A 19,901-nucleotide genomic window follows, 5' to 3' on the forward strand; every position below is an offset into this window, starting at 1 on the left:
TGGATAGATACCCAGGAGTGGAACTGCTGGATCATATAGTTCTATCTTTAGCTTTTAGAGGAGACTCCATATTGTTTTCTAGTATGCAGCTGCACCAATTTATATTCCCACCAATAGCATACAAAGGTCCCCTTTTCTCCACATGCTTGCCAACATTTGTTATTCGTGGTCTTTTTGATAACAGAGTTTGACAGTCTCTTAAAGAACAAAACACATACTTACCATACAGCTCCAATCACACTCCTGGGCATTTATCCCAGAGAAATAATAATTTATTTTACACAAAAATCTGAACATGAATGTTCATAGCATCTTTATTTATAATAGCCAAAAATTAACAACCAAAATGTCCTTTAATAGGTGAATGACTAAACAAATTATAATACATTCATTTATAGACTGGAATACCATTGTAGTAAAACAAGAAATAAACTATCTACACACTACAACTTGGGCAGATCTCAATTTCAATATATCAAATACTGTATGATTCCATTTATATAATATTCTGGAAATTACAAAATTATAGAGATGAAGAACAGATTAATATTTGGCAGAGATTAGGCATAGTGTGGGAGAGGGGATGGGTATGAAAATAAAGAGGTAGCATGAGAGAAATCCTCGTGGTGATGGAATACTTAGTTTTGTATCTGGATTGTGGTGGTGGTTACATGAATCTCCACATATGATAAAATGGCACAGCACACCAAAATCACAACTAACTGCTGAATAACCATTGATAAAAAAGACTGGTATCTACAAGAAAAAGATATTCTACATCCAAAGACAAAGAAGAAACCTTGAGACGGTAGCAGGGGCACACTCACAATATAATAGAATCCCATGTCACCCAGGTGGGTGACCCACAAACGAGAATAATTATATAGCAGAAGTTCTCCCACAGGAATGAGAACTCTGAGCCCCATTCCAGGCTCCCCAGCCTAGGGGTCCGGCATCGGGAGGAAGAGCCCACAGAGCATTTGGCTATGAAGGCCAGAGGGGCTTGACTGCAAGAGCACAATAGGATTGGGGGAAACAGAGATTCCACTCTTGGAGGGCACACACAAGGTCCTGTGCACACCAGGTCCCAAGGCAAAAGTAGTGACTCCATAGGAGCCTGGGCCAGACATACCTGCTGGTCTTGGAGGGTCTCTTAGGGAGGCTATGGCTCTCTCTGGGGTCATAAAAGCTGGTTGCAGACATAGCAGAGACGTACATGAACTCTGGCTGGAGGCAGACATTTTGGGTCCTTAGCATCAAGACCTGGCTCTTCCCAACAGCCTGTAAGCTCCAGTGCTGGGACGCCTCAGGCCAAACAACCAACAAGGGGGGAATAAGCCCCATCCATCAGCAGATAGGCTGCCTAAAGACTTCTTGAGCCCACAGTCACCTCTAGACACAGCCCTTGACATGGTCCTGCCCACCAGAGGGCCAAGACCCAGCTCCACTCACCAGTGGGCAGGCACCAAATGCTCCTGCCAGGAAGCCCACACAAGGCTCTAGACAAACCTCATCTTCCCGGGAGCAGATACCGGAAGCAAGGAAATTATGATCGTGCAGCCTACAGAACTGAGTCCACAAACACAGGTCAGAACCTACCCTGGGAAGAGCTGGTCCCAGCCTTTGGGTGATGGGAGGCGAGTGTACTGCTGGCACACATAGGACATCCCCTACAGAGGCCCACTTATCCAAGGTCGAAAACGTAACTAAGCTACTACATTCATAAAATACAAGTATTAATTTAAACAAAATGAGATGGCAAAGGAATATATCCCAGATGAAGGAACAAGATAAAATCCCAGAAGAACAACTAAGTGAAGTGGAGATAGCCAATTTACCTGCGTAAGAGTTCAGAATACTGATCATAAAGATGATCCCAGAAGGTAGGAAAAGAATGGAGAGTGAGAAGTTATAAGAAATTTTTAGCAAACAGAAAATATAAAGAACCACCAAAGAGAGTAGAAGAACATAATAACTAAAATAAAAAATACACAATTAGGAATTAATGGAATAAATGAGGTAGAAGAATGAAACAGTGAGCTAGAAGACAGAGTGGTGGAAATCACTGCTGCAGAACATAAAAAGGAAAAAAGGATGAAAAACAATGAGTTTAAGAGATCTCTGGGACAACGTCAAACATACCGGCATTCATATTATAGGGGTCCAAGATGGAGAAGAGGGAAAGGAAGGGACTAAGAAAATACTTGAAGGGATAATAGGTGAAAACTTCCCTAACATGGGAAAGGAAACAATCATCCATATCCAAGAAGCACAGAGTCCCATACAAGATAAACCCGAGGAAAATGCCAAAACACACAGTAATCAAACTGACAGAAATTAAAGACAAGGAGAAAATATTAAAAACAACAAGGGAAAAGCAACAAATAACATACAAGGGAATCCCCATAAGACTAGCAGCTGATTTTTCAGCAGAAACTCTGCAGGCCAGAAGGGACTAGAATGATGTATTTAAAGTGCTGAAAGGGAAAAACCCATAACCAAGAATACTCTACCCAGCAAGTATCTCATTCAGATTTGATGGAGAAATCAAAAGCTTTACAGACAAGTAAAAGCTAAGAGGATTCAGCACCACCAAACCAGCTTTATAACAAATGCTAAGGAACTTCTCTAGGCAGAAAAGGCAACAACTAGAAACAAGAAAATTACAAAATGGGAAAGCAAACATACAGTAAGGTAGGAAATCATCCACGGCACAATTATGATATCAAAACCAGCAATCGTGAGAGAGAGTAGAAGTGCAGGATATTTGAAATGCACTTGAAATTAAGAGATCAGCAACTTAAAACAATCATGTATATAGATATATAGACTGCGGTATAAAAACATCATGGTAACTGCAAATGAAAAATCTATAATAGAGATACACACGAAAAAGAAAGAGGAATCCAAGCCACGAGAGACAAAAGAAAAGACGAAAGGAAGAAGAAAGACCTAAAAAAACAAATCCAAAATAATTATCAAAATGGCAATAAGAATGTACATATCGATAATTACCTTAAATGTAAACAGATTAAGTGCTCTGACCAAAAGACACAGGCTGGCTTAATAGATACAAAAACAAGACCCATACGTATATTGTCTAAAAGAGACCAACTTCAGACCTTGAAACACATACAGACTGAAAGTGAAGGGATGGAAACAGGTATTCCATGCAAATGGAAATCAAAAGAAAACTGGAATAGCAATACTCATATCTGACAAAATAGACATTAAAATAGACATTAAAATAAAGACTGTTGGGGCTTCCCCGGTGGCACAGTGGTTGAGAGTCCGCCTGCTGATGCAGGGGACACGGGTTCGTGCCCTGGTCCGGGAAGATCGCACATGCCGTGGAGCGGCTGGGCCCGTGAGCCATGGCCGCTAAGCCTGCGCGTCCGGAGCCTGTGTTCCGCAACAGGAGAGGCCACAACAGTGAGAGGCCCACGTACCGCAAAAAAAAAAAAAAATTAATTAAATTAAATAAAGACTGTTACAGGAGACAAAGAAGGACACCACATAATGATCAAGGGATCAATCCAAGAAGATATAACAAGTGTAAATATACATGCACCCAACACAGAAGCACCTCAATATATAATGCAAACATTAACAGCCATAAAAGGAGAAATTGACAGTAACACAATAATAGTGGGGGACTTTAACACCCCACTTACATCAATGGACAGATCATCCAGACAAAAAAATCAATAAGCAAACACAGGCCTTAAATGACACATTAGACCTGATGGACTTAATTGATGTTTTTAGAGTATTCCGTAAGAAAGTAGCAAAATACATATTCTTTTTAAGTGCACATGGAACATTTTCCAGGATAGATCACATGCTGGGCCACAAAGCAAGCCTCAGTAAAGTTAAGAAAACTGAAAACACATCAAGCATTTTTTCTGACCACAAGGCTATGAGATTTGAAATCAACCACAAGAAAAAAAACTGCAAAAAACACAAAAACATGGAGGTTAAACAATATGCTACTAAACAACCAATGGATCACCAAAGAAATCAAAGAGGAAATCGAAAAATACCCAGAGACAAATGAAAGTGAAAACATGACAATCCAAAACCCATGGCATGTAGCAAAAGCAGTTCCAAGAGGAAGTTTATAGCGATAAAAGCTTACCTCAGGAAAGAAGAAAAATCTCAAATAAACAGCCTAACCTTATATCTAAAACAACTGGAAAAAGAAGAACAAACAAAATCCAAAGTTACTAGAAGGAAAGAAATCATAAAGATCAGAGCAGAAATAAATGAAAGAGAAACTAAGAAAACAATAGAAAAGATGAATGAAACTAAAAGCTGGTTCTTTGGAAAGATAAACAAAATTGAAAAACCTTCACCCAGACTTATCAAGAAAAAAGAGGAGGGCCAAAATCAATAAAATTAGAAATGAAAAAGGAGAATTTACAACTGACACCACAGAAATACAAAGGACCATAAGAGTCTACTACAGGCCAACAACATGGACAATAAAATATACCAATAAAATGGACAACCTAGAAGAAATGGATAAATTCTTTAAAAAGTACAATCTCCCAAGACTGAACCAGGGGGAAATAGAAAATATGAACAGAACAAAATATGAACAAACAACTACTGAAATTGAATCTGTGATTTAAAAACTCCCAACAAAAGTCTAGGACCAGATGGCTTCACAGGTGAATTCTATCAAACATTTAGAGAAGAGTTAACACCTATCTTTCTGAAACTATTCCAAAGAATTGCAGAGGGAGGAACATTTCCGAACTTATTCTATGAGGCCACTACCACCCTGATACCAAACACCAGACAAAGACACCACAAGAAAAGAAAATTACAAGCCAATATCACTGATCAACATAGATGCAAAAATTCTCAACATAGTCTAGCAAACCAAATCCAACAATACATTAAAAGAATCATACATAATGATCAAGTGGGCTTTATCCCAGGGATGCAAGGACTTTCAATATCCACAAATCAATCAGTGTGATACACCACATCAACAAACTGAAGAATAAAAAACATGATCATCACGATAGATGCATAAAGAGCTTTTGATAAAATTCAACATCCATTTATGATAAAAACTCTCCAGAAAGTAGGCATAGAGGGAACCTACCTCAACATAATAAAGGCCATATATGACAAGCCCAGAGCTAATGTAATACTCAATGGTGAAAATCTGAAAGCATTTCCTCTAAGATCAGCAACAAGACAAGGATGTCCACTCTCACCACTTTTATTCAACATAGTTTTGGAAGTCCTAGCCACAGCAATCAGAGAAGAAAATGAAATAAAAGGAATCCAAATTGGAAAAGAACTAAGACTGTCACTGTTTCCAGATGACATGATACTATCCATAGAAAATCCTAAAGATGCTACCAGAAAATTACTAGAGCTCATCAATGAATTCAGTATAGTTGCAGGATACAAAATTAATACACAGAAACCCATTGCCTTTCCATACACTAACAAGGAAAGATTAGAAGAAATTAAGGAAACTATTCTGTTTATCATCGCATCAAAATGAATAAAGTACCTAGGAATAAACCTACCTCAGGAGGCCAAAGACATGTACTCTGATAACTCTAAGATGCTGAGGAAAGAAACTGAAGATGACATAAACAGATGGAAAGATATACCATGTTCTTGGATTGGAAGAATTAATATTTTCAAAATGATGATACTACCCAATGCATTTTTCACAGAACTAGAACAAAAAAAATTTTAATTTGTATGGAAACACAAAAGACCCCGAATCTTGAGAAAGCAATCTTGAGAAAGAAAAACAGAGTTGAGGAAATCAGGCTCCCTGACTTCAGACTATACTACAATGCTACAGTCATCAAAACAGTATGGTACTGGCCCAAAACAGACATACAGATTAATGAAACAGGATAGAAAGCCCAGAAATAAACCCACACACTTACGGTCAACTAATCTATGACAAAGGAGGCAAGAATAAACAATGGAGACAGTCCCTTTAACAAGTGGTGCTGGGAAAACTGGACAGCTACATGTAAAATAATAAAATTAGAACATTCTCTAACACCATATACAAAAACAAAATGAATTAAAGATCTAAATATAAGACCAGATACTATAAAAATCCTAGAGGAAAACACAGGCAGAACACTCTTTGACAAAAATCACAGCAATATTTTTCTGGATCTGTCTCCTACAGTAATGGAAATAAAAACAAAAATAAACACGTGGGACCTAACTAAACTTATGAGCTCTTGCACAGCATAGGAAACCATAAACAAAATGAAAAGACAACCTACAGACTGCGAGAAAATATTTGCAAATGATGCTACTGACAAGGGATTAATTTCCAAAATATACAAACAGCTCATACAATTCAATAACAAAAAAAACCAAACCACCTAATCCAAAAATGGGCAGAAGACCTAAATAGACATTTCTCCAAAGAAGATATACAGACTGCCAACAAACACATGAAAGAATGCTCAACATCATTAATCATTAGAGAAATGCACATCAAAACTACAACGAGATATCATCTCACACCAGTCAGAATGGCCATCATCAAAAAATCTAGAAACAATAAATGCTGGAGAGGATGTGGAGAAAAGGGAACACTCTTGCACTGCTGCTGGGAATGGGAATTGGTTCAGTCACTATGGAGAACAGTATGGAGGTTCTTAAAAAACTACAAATAGAACTACCATATGACCCAGCAATCCCACTGCTGGGCATATACCCTGAGAAAACCAAAATTCAAAAAGAGTCATGTACCAAAATGTTCATCGCAGCTCTATTTACAATAGCCCGGAGATGGAAACAACCTAAGTGCCCATAATCGGATGAATGGATAAAGAAGATGTGGCACATATATACAATAGAATATTACTCAGCCATAAAAAGAAACGAAATTGAGCTATTTGTAATGAGGTGGATAGACCTAGAGTCTGTCATACAGAGTGAAGTAAGTCAGAAAGAGAAAGACAAATACCATATGCTAACACATATATATGGAATTTAAGAAAAAAAAATGTCATGAAGAACCTGGGGTAAGATAGGAATAAAGACACAGACCTACTGGAGAACGGACTTGAGGATATGGGGAGGGGTAAGGGTGAGCTGTGTAGGGCGAGAGAGAGGCATGGACATATATACACTAACAAACATAAGGTAGATAGCTAGTGGGAAGCAGCCACATGGCACAGGGAGATCAGCTCGGTGCTTTGTGACCGCCTGGAAGGGTGGGATAGGGAGGGAGGGAGACGCAAGAGGGAAGAGATATGGGAACATATGTATATGTATAACTGATTCACTTTGTTATAAAGCAGAAACTAACACACCATTGTAAAGCAATTATACCCCAATAAAGATGTTTAAAAAAAAAAAAAGGCAAACCAGAGCTAGAGAATACAACATTTGCAAAACATATATCTGATAAAGATCTAAACTCCTTCAAGTCAACAATAAGACGCAAACCAAAAAACTATACAAAAAAAATGGGCAAAAGATTTCATGAGACACTTCATTAAAGGAGATTATGAATGGTTAAAAAGCAAATGAAAAGAAGTTCAACATTGTTAATTACCAGAGAAATGCAAATTAAAATCCAATAAGATGCAACTAGAAATGTTGGTAATCAAAGAGCAATGATAACTCTCAGACATTGCTTATAGGCATGAAAAACAATAGACCCAACTTGGGAACATTTGGCAGTTTCTGAATAAGTTACATATAAACTTACCAGAAGACCCAGTAAGCCCACTCCTAGGTATTTACACAAGAAATGAAAAGATATTGACACAAAGTCTTATATGTGAATGTTCATAGAAGCTTTTTCATAACAGCCCCAAACTGGAAAAACACCCATGTGTCTATGAACTGAAAGGATAACACACTGCGGTATATGCACACAAAGGAATTCTACTAAGGATAAAAAGAATAAACCTGTGATACACACACACACACACACACACACACACACACACACACACACACACACACACACGAGTCTCAAAAGCATCATGCTAAATGAAAGAAGCCAGACAAAACACAGTATATACTTTACGAATTCATTTATATAAAATTCGAAAAAAGGAAAAGCTATTGAAATAGAAAACAGATCAGTGATTGCTTGGGGTCTGAGAAGTAGGAATGAAAGGAGGGGACTCACTGCAAAGGGGTACAAGGAATTTTGGGGGGGATGATGAAAATATTCCAAATCATGATTTTGATGATGGTAATCTCCTGTATAATCTTTTAAAACCTATTGACTTGTACATTGAAAAGTGCTAAATTTTCCATTTAATATTCATCAACAAAAGTGATTAACATTTAAAAAGAGAAAAAACTGAATTTGCATTCCTGAGGAAGTCACATGGTAAGGTCTGCTCACCCACTGAGACGAGGTGGCTGTAGTTCTCCAACATCACATCTCTGTACAGGGTCCTCTGAGCAGAGTCCATCTGCCACCACTCCTCCTGGGTGAACTCCACAGTCACGTCCTTGAATGACACTGATGCCTGTTAACAACATATTTCTAATCAATCTGAGGGTTCAGAATTGGGACATGGAAAATATTTTTGAAAACTAACTCCTACTATGTTTACTGTTTATTTAATTTTTATTTTTTAGTGGACTATAGTTGATTTACAATGCTGTATTAGTTTCAGGTGTGCAGCAAAGTGATTCAGTTATGCATATAAATATATCTATTCTTTTTAAAATTCCTATCCCATTTATGTTATTACAGAATATTGAGCAGAGTTCCCTGTGCTACACATTAGGTTCCTGTTGGTTATCTATTTTAAATATACTAGTGTGTATATGTCAATCCCAAACTCCCAATTTATCCCTCCCTCCCCACCTTTCCATCCATGTTGCTGCAAATGGCATTATTTTATTCTTTTTAATGGCTGAGTAGTATTCCACTGTATATATATACACCACATCTTCTTTATCAGTTCATTTGTTGATGGACATTTAGGTTGCTTCCTTGCCTTGGCTATTGTAAACAGTGCTGCAATGAACACTGGGGTGCATGTATACTTTCGAACCATGGTTTTCTCCAGATATATTTTTACTGTTTAGAGTTTAAAACAAAACGCTATAAAAGATGACTAACTCTGCCTTTGCTCCATAGCAGGGTATCTTCAGTTTGGCACTACTGACACTCTGGACCAGATAATGCTATTTTTGTGGAAGACTGTCCTGTGTATTTTAGGATATTTACCAGTATCCCTGTTTTCTACTGATTAGATATCAATAGCATTCCCAATCATGACAATCAAAAATATCTCCAAATACTTCCAAATGTCTCCTGGGAAGCAAAATCACCCCTAGTTAGGAACCATCGTTCTATATGAATAGTGGACAATATCTTCAGCAACAAAACAAAATACCCAGTTTAAGAGATGACCTATACTAAGGCAAAGCAACAGCGATAAAGAATGGGAAATTAATACACAGAGATGCTGCACAAGCAAGTGGGTAGATGCTGATGCCATACTCAGAGACTGGAAGAATAAGTAAGAATCAGAGGCTGGGTCACAGGGAGCAGATGTTGTTCAACTGCACTCAAAACACCCATGGAACATATGGAATTATTTATTTCATCGTTGGCTGCAAGATTCTGGAACAGAGAAGGGAAATCTAAAATGAAAATAAGGATCTAGGAGACAGTCATTAAGATGGTAACTTAAGTCATCAGGGAAAAAGGGCTGGTTCAGAAAGGACACAGAAACTTTAGGAAAGAAAAGGAGCAAGTACAAAATTCAAGGGAATAGCAAAATGTAAAAGGCAGGTAGAAAGATAGGCCAGGAAGGCAGAGAAAGAATTTCTAAGTGATAGAAAGAGAAAACAGAAAGATTAGAGTACCAGAAATTACGAGACGAGAGAATTACAAGCAAAAATTATTTCTCTAGTTCAAGGGAATAAACTGAACACACACATTTACATCCCCTGCCTCCAAAAACACATTCAGGTAAAATAAAAAGCTTTTATAGCTATAAAAGTATGACAAAAGAGGAATTCAGAGAAACGTCCCAGCACAAGGCCTGAATTTTGAACAAATTCTGGAAGATAGAGGGTAAGGTAGTATTGATAAAAAAAATAGAACAATATTGCCCGCAATCTAATATAAATGTAGAAGTGGGAAAAAGGAACAGGGCACTGGTGAAAGCCCAGAAAGACGTCCAAGCTTAAACTGAAGAAACTGTGTAGTAGGAGAAATGATAAACAGAGTCAATTTCCTATTTGAATACAGGTGACATCATTTAAATGAGTGAGAAATGGCTAGATACAAATGTCATCGGAATAACTAGATGGCCATCTGGGAAAAGACTGATCTATATCTCACACCACAGAGCAGGATAAAATTAAAATGTATTCCAGATCTAACTGTAAAAAATAAAATCATACTCTAAAAGACTACACAGAGCAATTCTTTTATAAGGTCAGAGTGGGAAATGCCCAACTATGACTAAAAATCCAGGAAGCATAAAAGAAAAAACTGCTAAACTTGACAACATAAAAATCAAATGCCTTCGAAAGACCCTGAATAGCCAAAGCAATTTTGAAAAAGAAGAACTGAGCTGGAGGTATCATGCTCTCTGACTTCAAGCTATACTACAAAACTACAGTCGTCAAAACACTATGATACTGGCACAAAAACAGACATATAGATCAATGGAACAGGACAGAAAGCCCAGAAATAAACCCACACACCTATGGTCAACTAATCTATGACAAAGGAGGCAAGAATATACAAGGGAGAAAAGACAGTCTCTTTAACAAGTGGTGCTGGGAAAATTCGACAGCTACATGTAAAATAATGAAATTAGAACATTCTCTAACACCATACACAAAAATAAAATGATTTAAGATCTAAATGTAAGACCAAATACTATAAAACTCCTAGAGGAAAACACAGGCAGAACACTCTTTGACATAAATCACAGCAATATTTTTCTGGATCTGTCTCCTACAGTAATGGAAATAAAAACAAAAATAAACAAATGGGACCTAACTAAACTTAAGAGCTTTTGCACAGCATAGGAAACCATGAACAAAATGAAAAGACAACCTACAGACTGGGAGAAAATATTTGCAAATGATGCTACTGACAAGGGATTAATTTCCAAAATATACAAACAGCTCAAACCAAACAACCTAATCAAAAAATGGGCAGAAGACCTAAACAGACATTTCTCCAAAGAAGACATACAGATGGCTAACAGGCATATGAAAAGGTGCTCAATATCACTAATTATTAGAGAAATGCAAATCAAAACTACAATGAGGTATCACCTCACACCAGTCAGAATAGCTATCATCAAAATATCTACAAATCACAAATGCTGGAGAGGGTGTGGAGAAAAGGGAACCCTTCTACACTGTTGGTGGGAATGTAAATTGGTGCAGCCACTATGGAGAAGAGTACGGAGGTTCCTTAAAAAACGAAAAATAGAGCTACCATATGATCTTGCAATCCCAATCCTGGGCATATATCTGGAGAAAACCATACTTCGAAAAGATACATGCACCCCAATGTTCATTGCAGCATTTTACAATAGCCAAGAGATGGAAGCAACCTAAATTTCCATCAACCAATGAATGGACAAAGATGTGGTGTGTATATATCTACATATATCTCTATATATGCAATGGAATATTACTCAGCCACAAAAAAGAATGAAATCATGCCATTTGCAGCGACATGGATGGACCTAGAGATTATCATAAGAAGAAAGACAAATATTATATGATATCACTTGTATGTGTAATCTAAAAAGATGATACAAATGAACTTACTTACAGAAGAGATATAAACTCAAAGACGTAGAAAACAACTTATGGTTATCAAACGGCAAAGGGGGGGGGAGGGATAAATTAGGAATTTGGGATTAACATATACATACCACAATATATAAAACAGATAACCAACAAGGACCTACTGTATAGCACAGGGAGCTATACTCAGTATCTTGTAATAACCTATAACGGAAAAGAATCTGATAAAGAATTTATATACTGTATATATGTGTATATATATGTATATACATTTGTATAACTGAATCACTTTGCTGTATACCTGAAACTAACACAACATTGTAAATCAACTGTATTTCAATACATTTTTTTAAATGCCAAAAAAGTTCACCACAGTTAAAAACAAAAAACAAATGCCTTTATGGCAAAAATTAAAAAAACATGAGCAAGGCAAAAATATGAAAAACTAGGAAAATTGTGCAATTTGTATCACTGAAAAATGGCTATAAAGATATATTGGATATATTAATTAAAATCAGCACATCAACAGGAAAACAGTAAGAAATAAACAGTTCAATAAAAAAGAAATATAGATGAATTACAAACAGAAGAGATGTTCCACCTCACTCATGAGAAGAGGAAAGCTTGTAAAACTAAACTTGAGTTATCATTTTTAATCACATTAGTAAAAATTCAAAAAGTTTGATAGCACACTCTATTTGTAAGGTTGTGGAGAAGAAACACACACTCCTAGACTGTTGGTTCTACCTTAAATTACCTTCAGAATCTGACCACTTGAAAGCAACTAACACCCTTAAATGATCATCATTTATTGCTAGGATTACAGAAATAGCCTCCTATATTGTTCCTGCTTTCACTACTACCCCACTAGAGTTTATCTTCAAAATGTAGGCTTATACTTTTAAACTGTAAGTGAAAACTATCCTTTTGACTCAAAAGAATAAAAATGAAAACCCTCAAAACCCCACATTGCGAGAGATAATGTGTTAATGTACTGGAAGACATTTTGATCAAGATGTTAATTCTCCCCAAATTGATCGATATTACAGATTCTATAGAGTCAGTGCAGTCAAAATCAAAATCTCAGCAGGCTTTCCTGAGATAGACAAGCCAATTTTCAAAACTTTCTATAGAGAAGCAAAGTACCTAGAATCTCCAAAACACTCCTAATAATCAAGTTGGAAGACACATATTATCTGATTTCAAGAGTTACTATAAAGAGACACCCATCAAGGCAATGTGGTATTAGCAAAAGGATTAAGGTCATCTGACGTTAACAGAGTCCACATAGATATAGAGAATAGACTTGTGGTTGCCGAGGGGGAGGAGGGGTGGGGGGCGGAAGGATTGGGAGTTTGAGATTAGCAGATGCAAGCTTCATATATAGGATGGATAAATAACAAGGTCCTACTGTATAGCACAGGGTACTATATTCAATATCCTGTGATAAACCATAATGAAAATACAAAAAAGAATGTATATATATGTTTAACTGTGTCACTTTGCTGTACAGCAGAAATTAACACAACATTGTAAATCAACTATACTGCAATAAAATTTTTTAAAAAATAAAAAAAAAGAAGTGAACAGAATCCAGAGACAGACCCAAACATAGGTTGCTAGTTGATTTCCCTCAGAGATGCCAATGCAATTCAATGGAGAAAGGATACTCTTGTCAACAAATGGTGCTGATAGGTGGGTATGCAAAGGTAGAAAGCACAAACATGGCAAGTGCACGTTCCTCTACTCCCAATTCCTCTATTCTATTCTGCCAGCACAGAATACTAAGACCCTCAGACACAGAAATTCTTGGTTTTAGATTGCGCCGAGAACATACTTTGTCCTTTTCTGATTGGCAAGCTTTACACTGAAATAAAATTTTAAAGTTGATCAAAAAAGGAAATTATTGATATAACACAGATTTTGAAATCCTAAGAGAATACTATCAACAAGCTCATGAAAATACATTTAAAAACATAAATAGGGACTTCACTGGTGGTCTAGTGGGTAAGACTCTGCGCTCCCAATGTAGGGGGCTCAGGTTCGATCCCTGGTTGGGGAACTAGATCCGATCCCGTATGCATGCTGCAACTAAGACTCTGCATGCCACAACTAAGAGTCCGCATACCACAACTAAAGATCCTGCATGCCACAACAAAGATCCAGTGTGTCACAACTAAGACCCTTCGCAGCCAAAATTTAAAAATAAATAAATAAAAATGAACAATTTTCTATGAAAACGTAATGAGGAAAGTTACACTAAAAAAAAAACATACAAATCCATCATAGACTTATGACCAATAAATTAATCAAAATCTTCATGCAAAAAGTCTTCATAAGGCCCTAATTTATAGGTGAGTTTAACAAAATCTACATGTAACACAATTTTCTCATCTAAATTATTATTAAAGAAAAGGAGCAGGAAAATGTCCCATTTCCTTTTATGAGACTGTGACCATGATACCATAATTGGACACAGAAACAAGAAAGCATAGTCTAATCCAAGTTGTGGATACAAAAATAAAAATCCTAAATACAGTATTAGCAAAAAGTCCTAGGAAGATATGTAAGAAGCAACTTACCACACTTATTAGCAATTAGGGTCTACACAGGGATTTAAGTTAACATTAGAAAATCCATTATACTGTTTACAGTATTTATAGATTAAAGGAAATAAGCTATAGCTTTGCTCCAATAGATACACAAAATGTAATCAATGTAATTTAATGCACATTCATGACTAATGTGAAATCTTAACAAACAGATACATGGAGGCAACCTTCTTACCCTGACAAAGGTAACCTACCAAAAGCTGACAGCAAACATCACAATTAATAGTAAAATAGTGTATATTATCCCTCAAGATTGACTTGATCTATTTTTATTTTTTTCCATTTAATGCATGGATGCTTCTTAACCTTATAAATCCACAAAAATGCAAAATGGGGAAAGAATAAAGAGCTCACCTGAGGTATGTTCATTTTCTGCTCTTGGGAGAGTAGAGAACTGTGGTTCAGCTGAGGGGACAGAAAGATGGGTGTCATGAGACATAACCTGTCTTATAGCTCCTAGATTCACCCCCCCAAAATCTCAGCACCCCAGGTGGGGATCATCTTCCTTATAGGCATAGGGCCCTCTCGGCCTTGAAAAGGCACTAGAGTGATCACATACAGGTGGTACCACCTGTCTTTGTGTGACTCTGAGATGACCATGAGGATTAAATCTGCAGTTTTTAACTGAGTGAATGTAAACTTTTCTCAATCACTTTAAAAATAATGCATGTGTCCTAACACAAGTAAATAAAAACAACAGAAGATTAGCTGAATTAAATACACCAAAGGATAAAACACTATACTTTCATTAAAATTAACGTAGCAGAACAATACTCAGTATGCACCATTTATCTATTTTTCTTATTAATATTATTTACCCGCTGGTATAAACAATCTACAGAAAGCCTAATAAAAGAGATGGGATGCCTTAAGGCAGGAAATTTTAATTGTTTCAGCCGTGATATATTTGTCAAAAGGCCCTTTTGGTGACCTACCTGTGAGAGGGCGAAGTGCACTGTTTTCCTGATTCTGTAACAAACAAACTGGGTTTCCCTGGACAAGTCACTGAACTTTTCAGGCCCGATGTCTTTAAAGATTTCAAGAGAGTTAGAAATAGATGACCTTGGAAAACCCTTCACATATCATCATTCTGGGATCCTTGTGAGGTCAGCATATCACTAGTGTCACATGTGGTGATAGACACACGTGACAGCAACACAGCATCTTTGGGGGGGGCATTTAAGGGGAGTGGAGACAGCATTTCCTCCCTCTGCCTGGTTATCCCTTACCCCCAGACCTCACCCTCACAAGCTCTCCAGCAAAAATGGCCTTTCCTGAATAGCCTGCCCCTGGACCAGTTCAGCTCACCTTGCTCCTCTCAAGGCTGGCCCAAACCCCCCACTGCCACATAGTCTGGTGGCTTCTGGAGATGGGGTCATCATCAAGACTGGCTCATTCTGAGCAGGGAGATTAAGAACAGCTTCTGATCTTGCAAATCTAGGATCTGCTCCTTTCTGGGCTCTTCTGTCTCTGCTCTGAGGCTCTGGAACGAGGTCTAAGGTCATAGGGGTGCTCTCTTCCAGGTAAGACTCCTGTTAACAGAGACTCCCTGTTAACAGAGACTCCCTGCTTCCTACTTCACAAGGGTCACTTTGTTTCAAGGTAACTGGGACGTGGATCCAAGAAACAATTCATTTTAGGAGCAAAAACCTAATTCTTGGAATTCATTATAATACCAGACTTAAAAGACAGAAAGCCTGACAATGCAGAACGGGCCAGGGACCTCTGTCTGCCCCAAGTGACCTGAAGAGACACTAGAAATCCCAGAACACATTTTGACACGTGGTAGGATTCCATCTACATTCACTTTCCCTTATACTTCTGGGAACCAGCGACAGGCCTCTTTGCTAAGTGCTGTGAAGGCTACAATGTCGGTATTAGGTAGGTGTGATATTTAGACAAAGCCTGAGGCTGTAAGTAAAGCACACCTGCCCTTGAATCTAAACTCCCTCACTACTAGCTTGTGACCTGACCACACCGTTCCACAAACCTGAGCCTCGGTTTTTGTTAAAGTGGTAGTGAGATAACATAAAGCCGTCCAATGAAAAGAATAAAGTGTCTTCCAACTATAATAGCAGTTGTCACTTACTCAGTGCTCAGTATCTGGCACTAGTCTAAATGCTTTAGAAGTGATGACTTAGATCTAAGTTTCAAAACAACGCCATGAAACAGTCATCATTAGTATCATTTTCATATGAAATACCTCTTACCCAGATTCCTTCTGTAACCCTGCTTACAGGTGACAGACCTGTAATTTACCGGGCCCTTCTGCTCCAGAGCTGGGGCTCTCATCGCAGACCCCTGGCCACCGTCAGCACTATAAATTCACTTTGCCCCCTGCCGCCGACATGGGCTTTTTTTTCCCGTCGGGCTGCAGGCGGGGCCGAGCACACAGTCCCCACACACCCAGGCCTACACTGAGCACCTGCTCTTAACCGGACCAGCCCGACCTGTACCCCGGGAGCCCGAGGGCCGGGGTCACCCCCTACCGGCCTCCCCCAGGCTGAGGGCCCGCCCGGGCGCATACACCGGCGTTGGCGGGAGGGAGTCCCAAAGATTTTCCGCTTCCATCCCTAGGCACAAATGCACCCCTCTCAGCTGGTTCCCCCGCACTCTCACCCCAGGCGCGCACCCTTCACTTTCCGAGCCGACTCCCAGCTTCCCAAACCTCTTCCCTGGAGTCCAGAGAAGACGAAAGAGGAGGCGGGGATACAGCCGCACACGCGCAGAAGCAGCCCAGAATCCCCTTCCCAGAGCGCCGCGCGGTAAAACAGAAGGATTCAAGACTACATTTCCCATAGACCTCCGCGTCCACTGCTGCGGTCACTCTTTAGGCGTTTACGTATTTTAGAAAGCTGAAGGGCGATGTCTTACAAGTATCCTGCCCAGCCTCTCAAAGATCCTGAAGAGAACGGGTTAAATATCAACTTAAATGCCAGATGCAAAGGGTGGTCTTCTATTGGCTCCCAATTGAACTAGCAGTTTTTTCATAAGTCATTTGGAGACAGTTGGGGAAACTTGAATATGGATTGGATATTGAAAACGTTAAAATTATCATTATGTAGGTAAAGTGTGAAAAAATTTTGAGTTACGTAAGAAAATTGGTTTTGTAAAAAAAAAAAAAAAGCCGGACGACTGAGGCATTTAGGATTGAAATTAAATAGCTGTAAAATTATAATTTTGTAATTTTTCAACTTGGGACCTCTACACTGTTTCTATACAGCCAACAGACCCATTAACCCCTAAGCCCCGTGCTAGCACCCCTGGAGCCCAGTGTGGAGGTTCTACTGGAGGTCAAGGCAGTGCTGCAGGTATAGATGTATTGATATATAAGGAAGCTGTTAGTTTTTATGACTCAACATTGTTTTCAGATGAATTCTATTATTGTTTCAACAAATTTTGTTAATTAAATTACGTTGGTCTTGGATTACTGTGCACATAACAAGTTTGCTTGCTTTTTGCTGACATACGTAATTCTTTGTCATTCTTTAATGAATTACAAATAACAGCACAAAAATGCTGGTCAAACTGTATTAAATCAATATTACATTAAATCAATCATAATAGACTTTAACATAAATTTCACTAACGGAAAGTTGTCACTACATATGTTCATGGAACAAATATTTATTGAAAACTTGCTGTGTGATAGACATCATTCTAGATGCTGGGATAACAACAGCAGATAAAAGATATTAAATTCTCTATCCCCATGGAGTTTATGATCAGGGTTGTTGTCAGGGTCACCTCAAAAAACACGTGTCGGTTGTCAAGAAACAAAAGGACACTTGAGTTTAATAAACGGGGGCTCCAAAAACATGGGTAGGGTTGGTGAAGCATCCTGTAACTGATGATGGTAGGGACCCATTATCACCATCAGGCTTATAGTGAGGGTAAGTAATATTACCAGAGCCTGGCAGAAAAGGCTACACTTATGAGAGCTGTGGCCTTAGGAAGAGAAACATTGTAATGGCCATTACATGGCTCTGCACAGCCAGCCAAAATTATAAATACACAAACCTCACTTGTTTTCTTCCCTCTAATGTCCTATCCTCTCTTAAGCATTTGTAAACCCTATTCAGTACCTATTCCTAGAACTTCATCCACATCTGTCTCCTCCAGACATCTTATTCCAGTCTTATTTTTGTCTAGCCCCCTTCTACCTGTCAACTCATTGAGCTTTGGACATGAATCAGTATAAATCTAACCTCAGGACACAGCTCTTCTTCACAAAGTGAACTACTAAATATACCTCCTTAAAATTTGCCCCTGGGAAGATTTCTTATCACTACACATTTGAGAACCACTCCTAAGTGAGACTGTAATTGCAGTAGCCATAACTTCCAATGATGCTACCATACATTGTAGATCCAGTTTGAAGGAGATTCAACTGGTAGATGGCACAGGTCTCCCTTAGGGACTTTTGGGAAATGATTAATTGTATATACTTGGGTTATATACTTGTGTATATACTTGTGTTAAGTTACGAGAAATTTTGTCAAAAGGACCCAGTCTCTCCTTTACTTGAAGCCTCCTGTCTATAAAGTAGGATATATCAAGGACTGAGAAAGAGGATCTGAATCCCTGTTATGATGACTTGTGTGTTCTGCCCACGAGACACAGAATTTCATATAGGTATATATGTCAAAAAGTATCTTTGTAGGGTGCCCATCTATTCTATTTCACAGACTTCATTATTGAAGAGCCACCACCACAGATGTCTTCAGGTTACCACAAAAGATGGCTGCACGTCAAAAAAAACTTAGAGAGTTTTAAAAAATATTTATCAGGATCTCGTTAGAGAAATACATATTTCATTGGTATGAAATGCAGCATGGGCTGCTCCTGAGTCCATCGTGGGTATACGCATATTGATAAATTTGCCCCTATCTAAACATAATTCATGCCTCCTGGTTTAATACCCTAAGGATCCACCCAAATATATGCGACCAAGTTTCTGCTTGTACTACTGAGCAAGATCATTTTTTAAAAATTGAAGTATAGTTGATTTAAAATATTATATTAGTTTCAGGTATACAACATAGTGATTCGATATTTTTATAGATTATACTCCATTTAAAGTTATAAAATATTGGCTATATTCCCTGTGCTATACATTACAACCTTGTATCTTATTTATTTTATACCTAGTAGTTTGTACGTCTTAATCCCCTTCTCCTACATTGCCCCTCTGCTACACCTCTCCCATTAGTAACCACTAGTTAGTTCTCTGTATCTGTGAGTCTGTTTCTGTTTTGTTATATTCATTCATTTACTTTTTTAGATTCCATGTATAAGTGAAAACACACAGTATTTGTTTTTCTCTGTATGACTTATTTCACTAAGCATAATACCCTCCAGGTCCATTCATGTTGTTGCAAATGGCAAAATCTCATTATTTTTTATGGCTGAGTAGTATTCCATTGTATATATACCACATCTTCTTTATCCATTTATCCGTTGGTGGACACTTAGGTTGCTTCTATATCTTGGCTATTGTAAATAACCCTGCTATGAACA

General features: G+C 38.1%; 1 protein-coding gene across 6 annotated transcripts in view; it reads right to left on the bottom strand.

Annotated features, from left to right (window-relative positions):
* Positions 1–17,094, bottom strand: part of LOC132523786 (zinc finger protein 782-like) — a 54,723-nt gene extending 37,629 nt beyond the window's left edge. Inside the window, exons 1-5 of one of the 6 annotated variants that reach the window (XM_060155420.1) lie at positions 17,001–17,054; positions 16,592–16,718; positions 15,317–15,408; positions 14,736–14,786; positions 8,375–8,501 (exon numbers count right to left, since the gene is read on the bottom strand). In XM_060155420.1, coding sequence (XP_060011403.1) covers positions 8,375–8,501; positions 14,736–14,786; positions 15,317–15,408; positions 16,592–16,673 — 352 coding nt within the window. In that variant the 5' untranslated portion in view covers positions 16,674–16,718; positions 17,001–17,054. Of the gene's footprint in view, positions 1–8,374; positions 8,502–14,735; positions 14,787–15,316; positions 15,409–16,591; positions 16,719–17,000 lie in introns of those variants that run through there. The other 5 variants (XM_060155424.1, XM_060155425.1, XM_060155422.1 and 2 more) reach the window with 5 other exon arrangements.
* Positions 17,095–19,901: the final 2,807 nt, after the last annotated feature.

This window comes from Lagenorhynchus albirostris, chromosome 7, assembly GCF_949774975.1.
Source record: "Lagenorhynchus albirostris chromosome 7, mLagAlb1.1, whole genome shotgun sequence".
In the NCBI taxonomy this organism is placed as follows: domain Eukaryota; kingdom Metazoa; phylum Chordata; class Mammalia; order Artiodactyla; family Delphinidae; genus Lagenorhynchus; species Lagenorhynchus albirostris.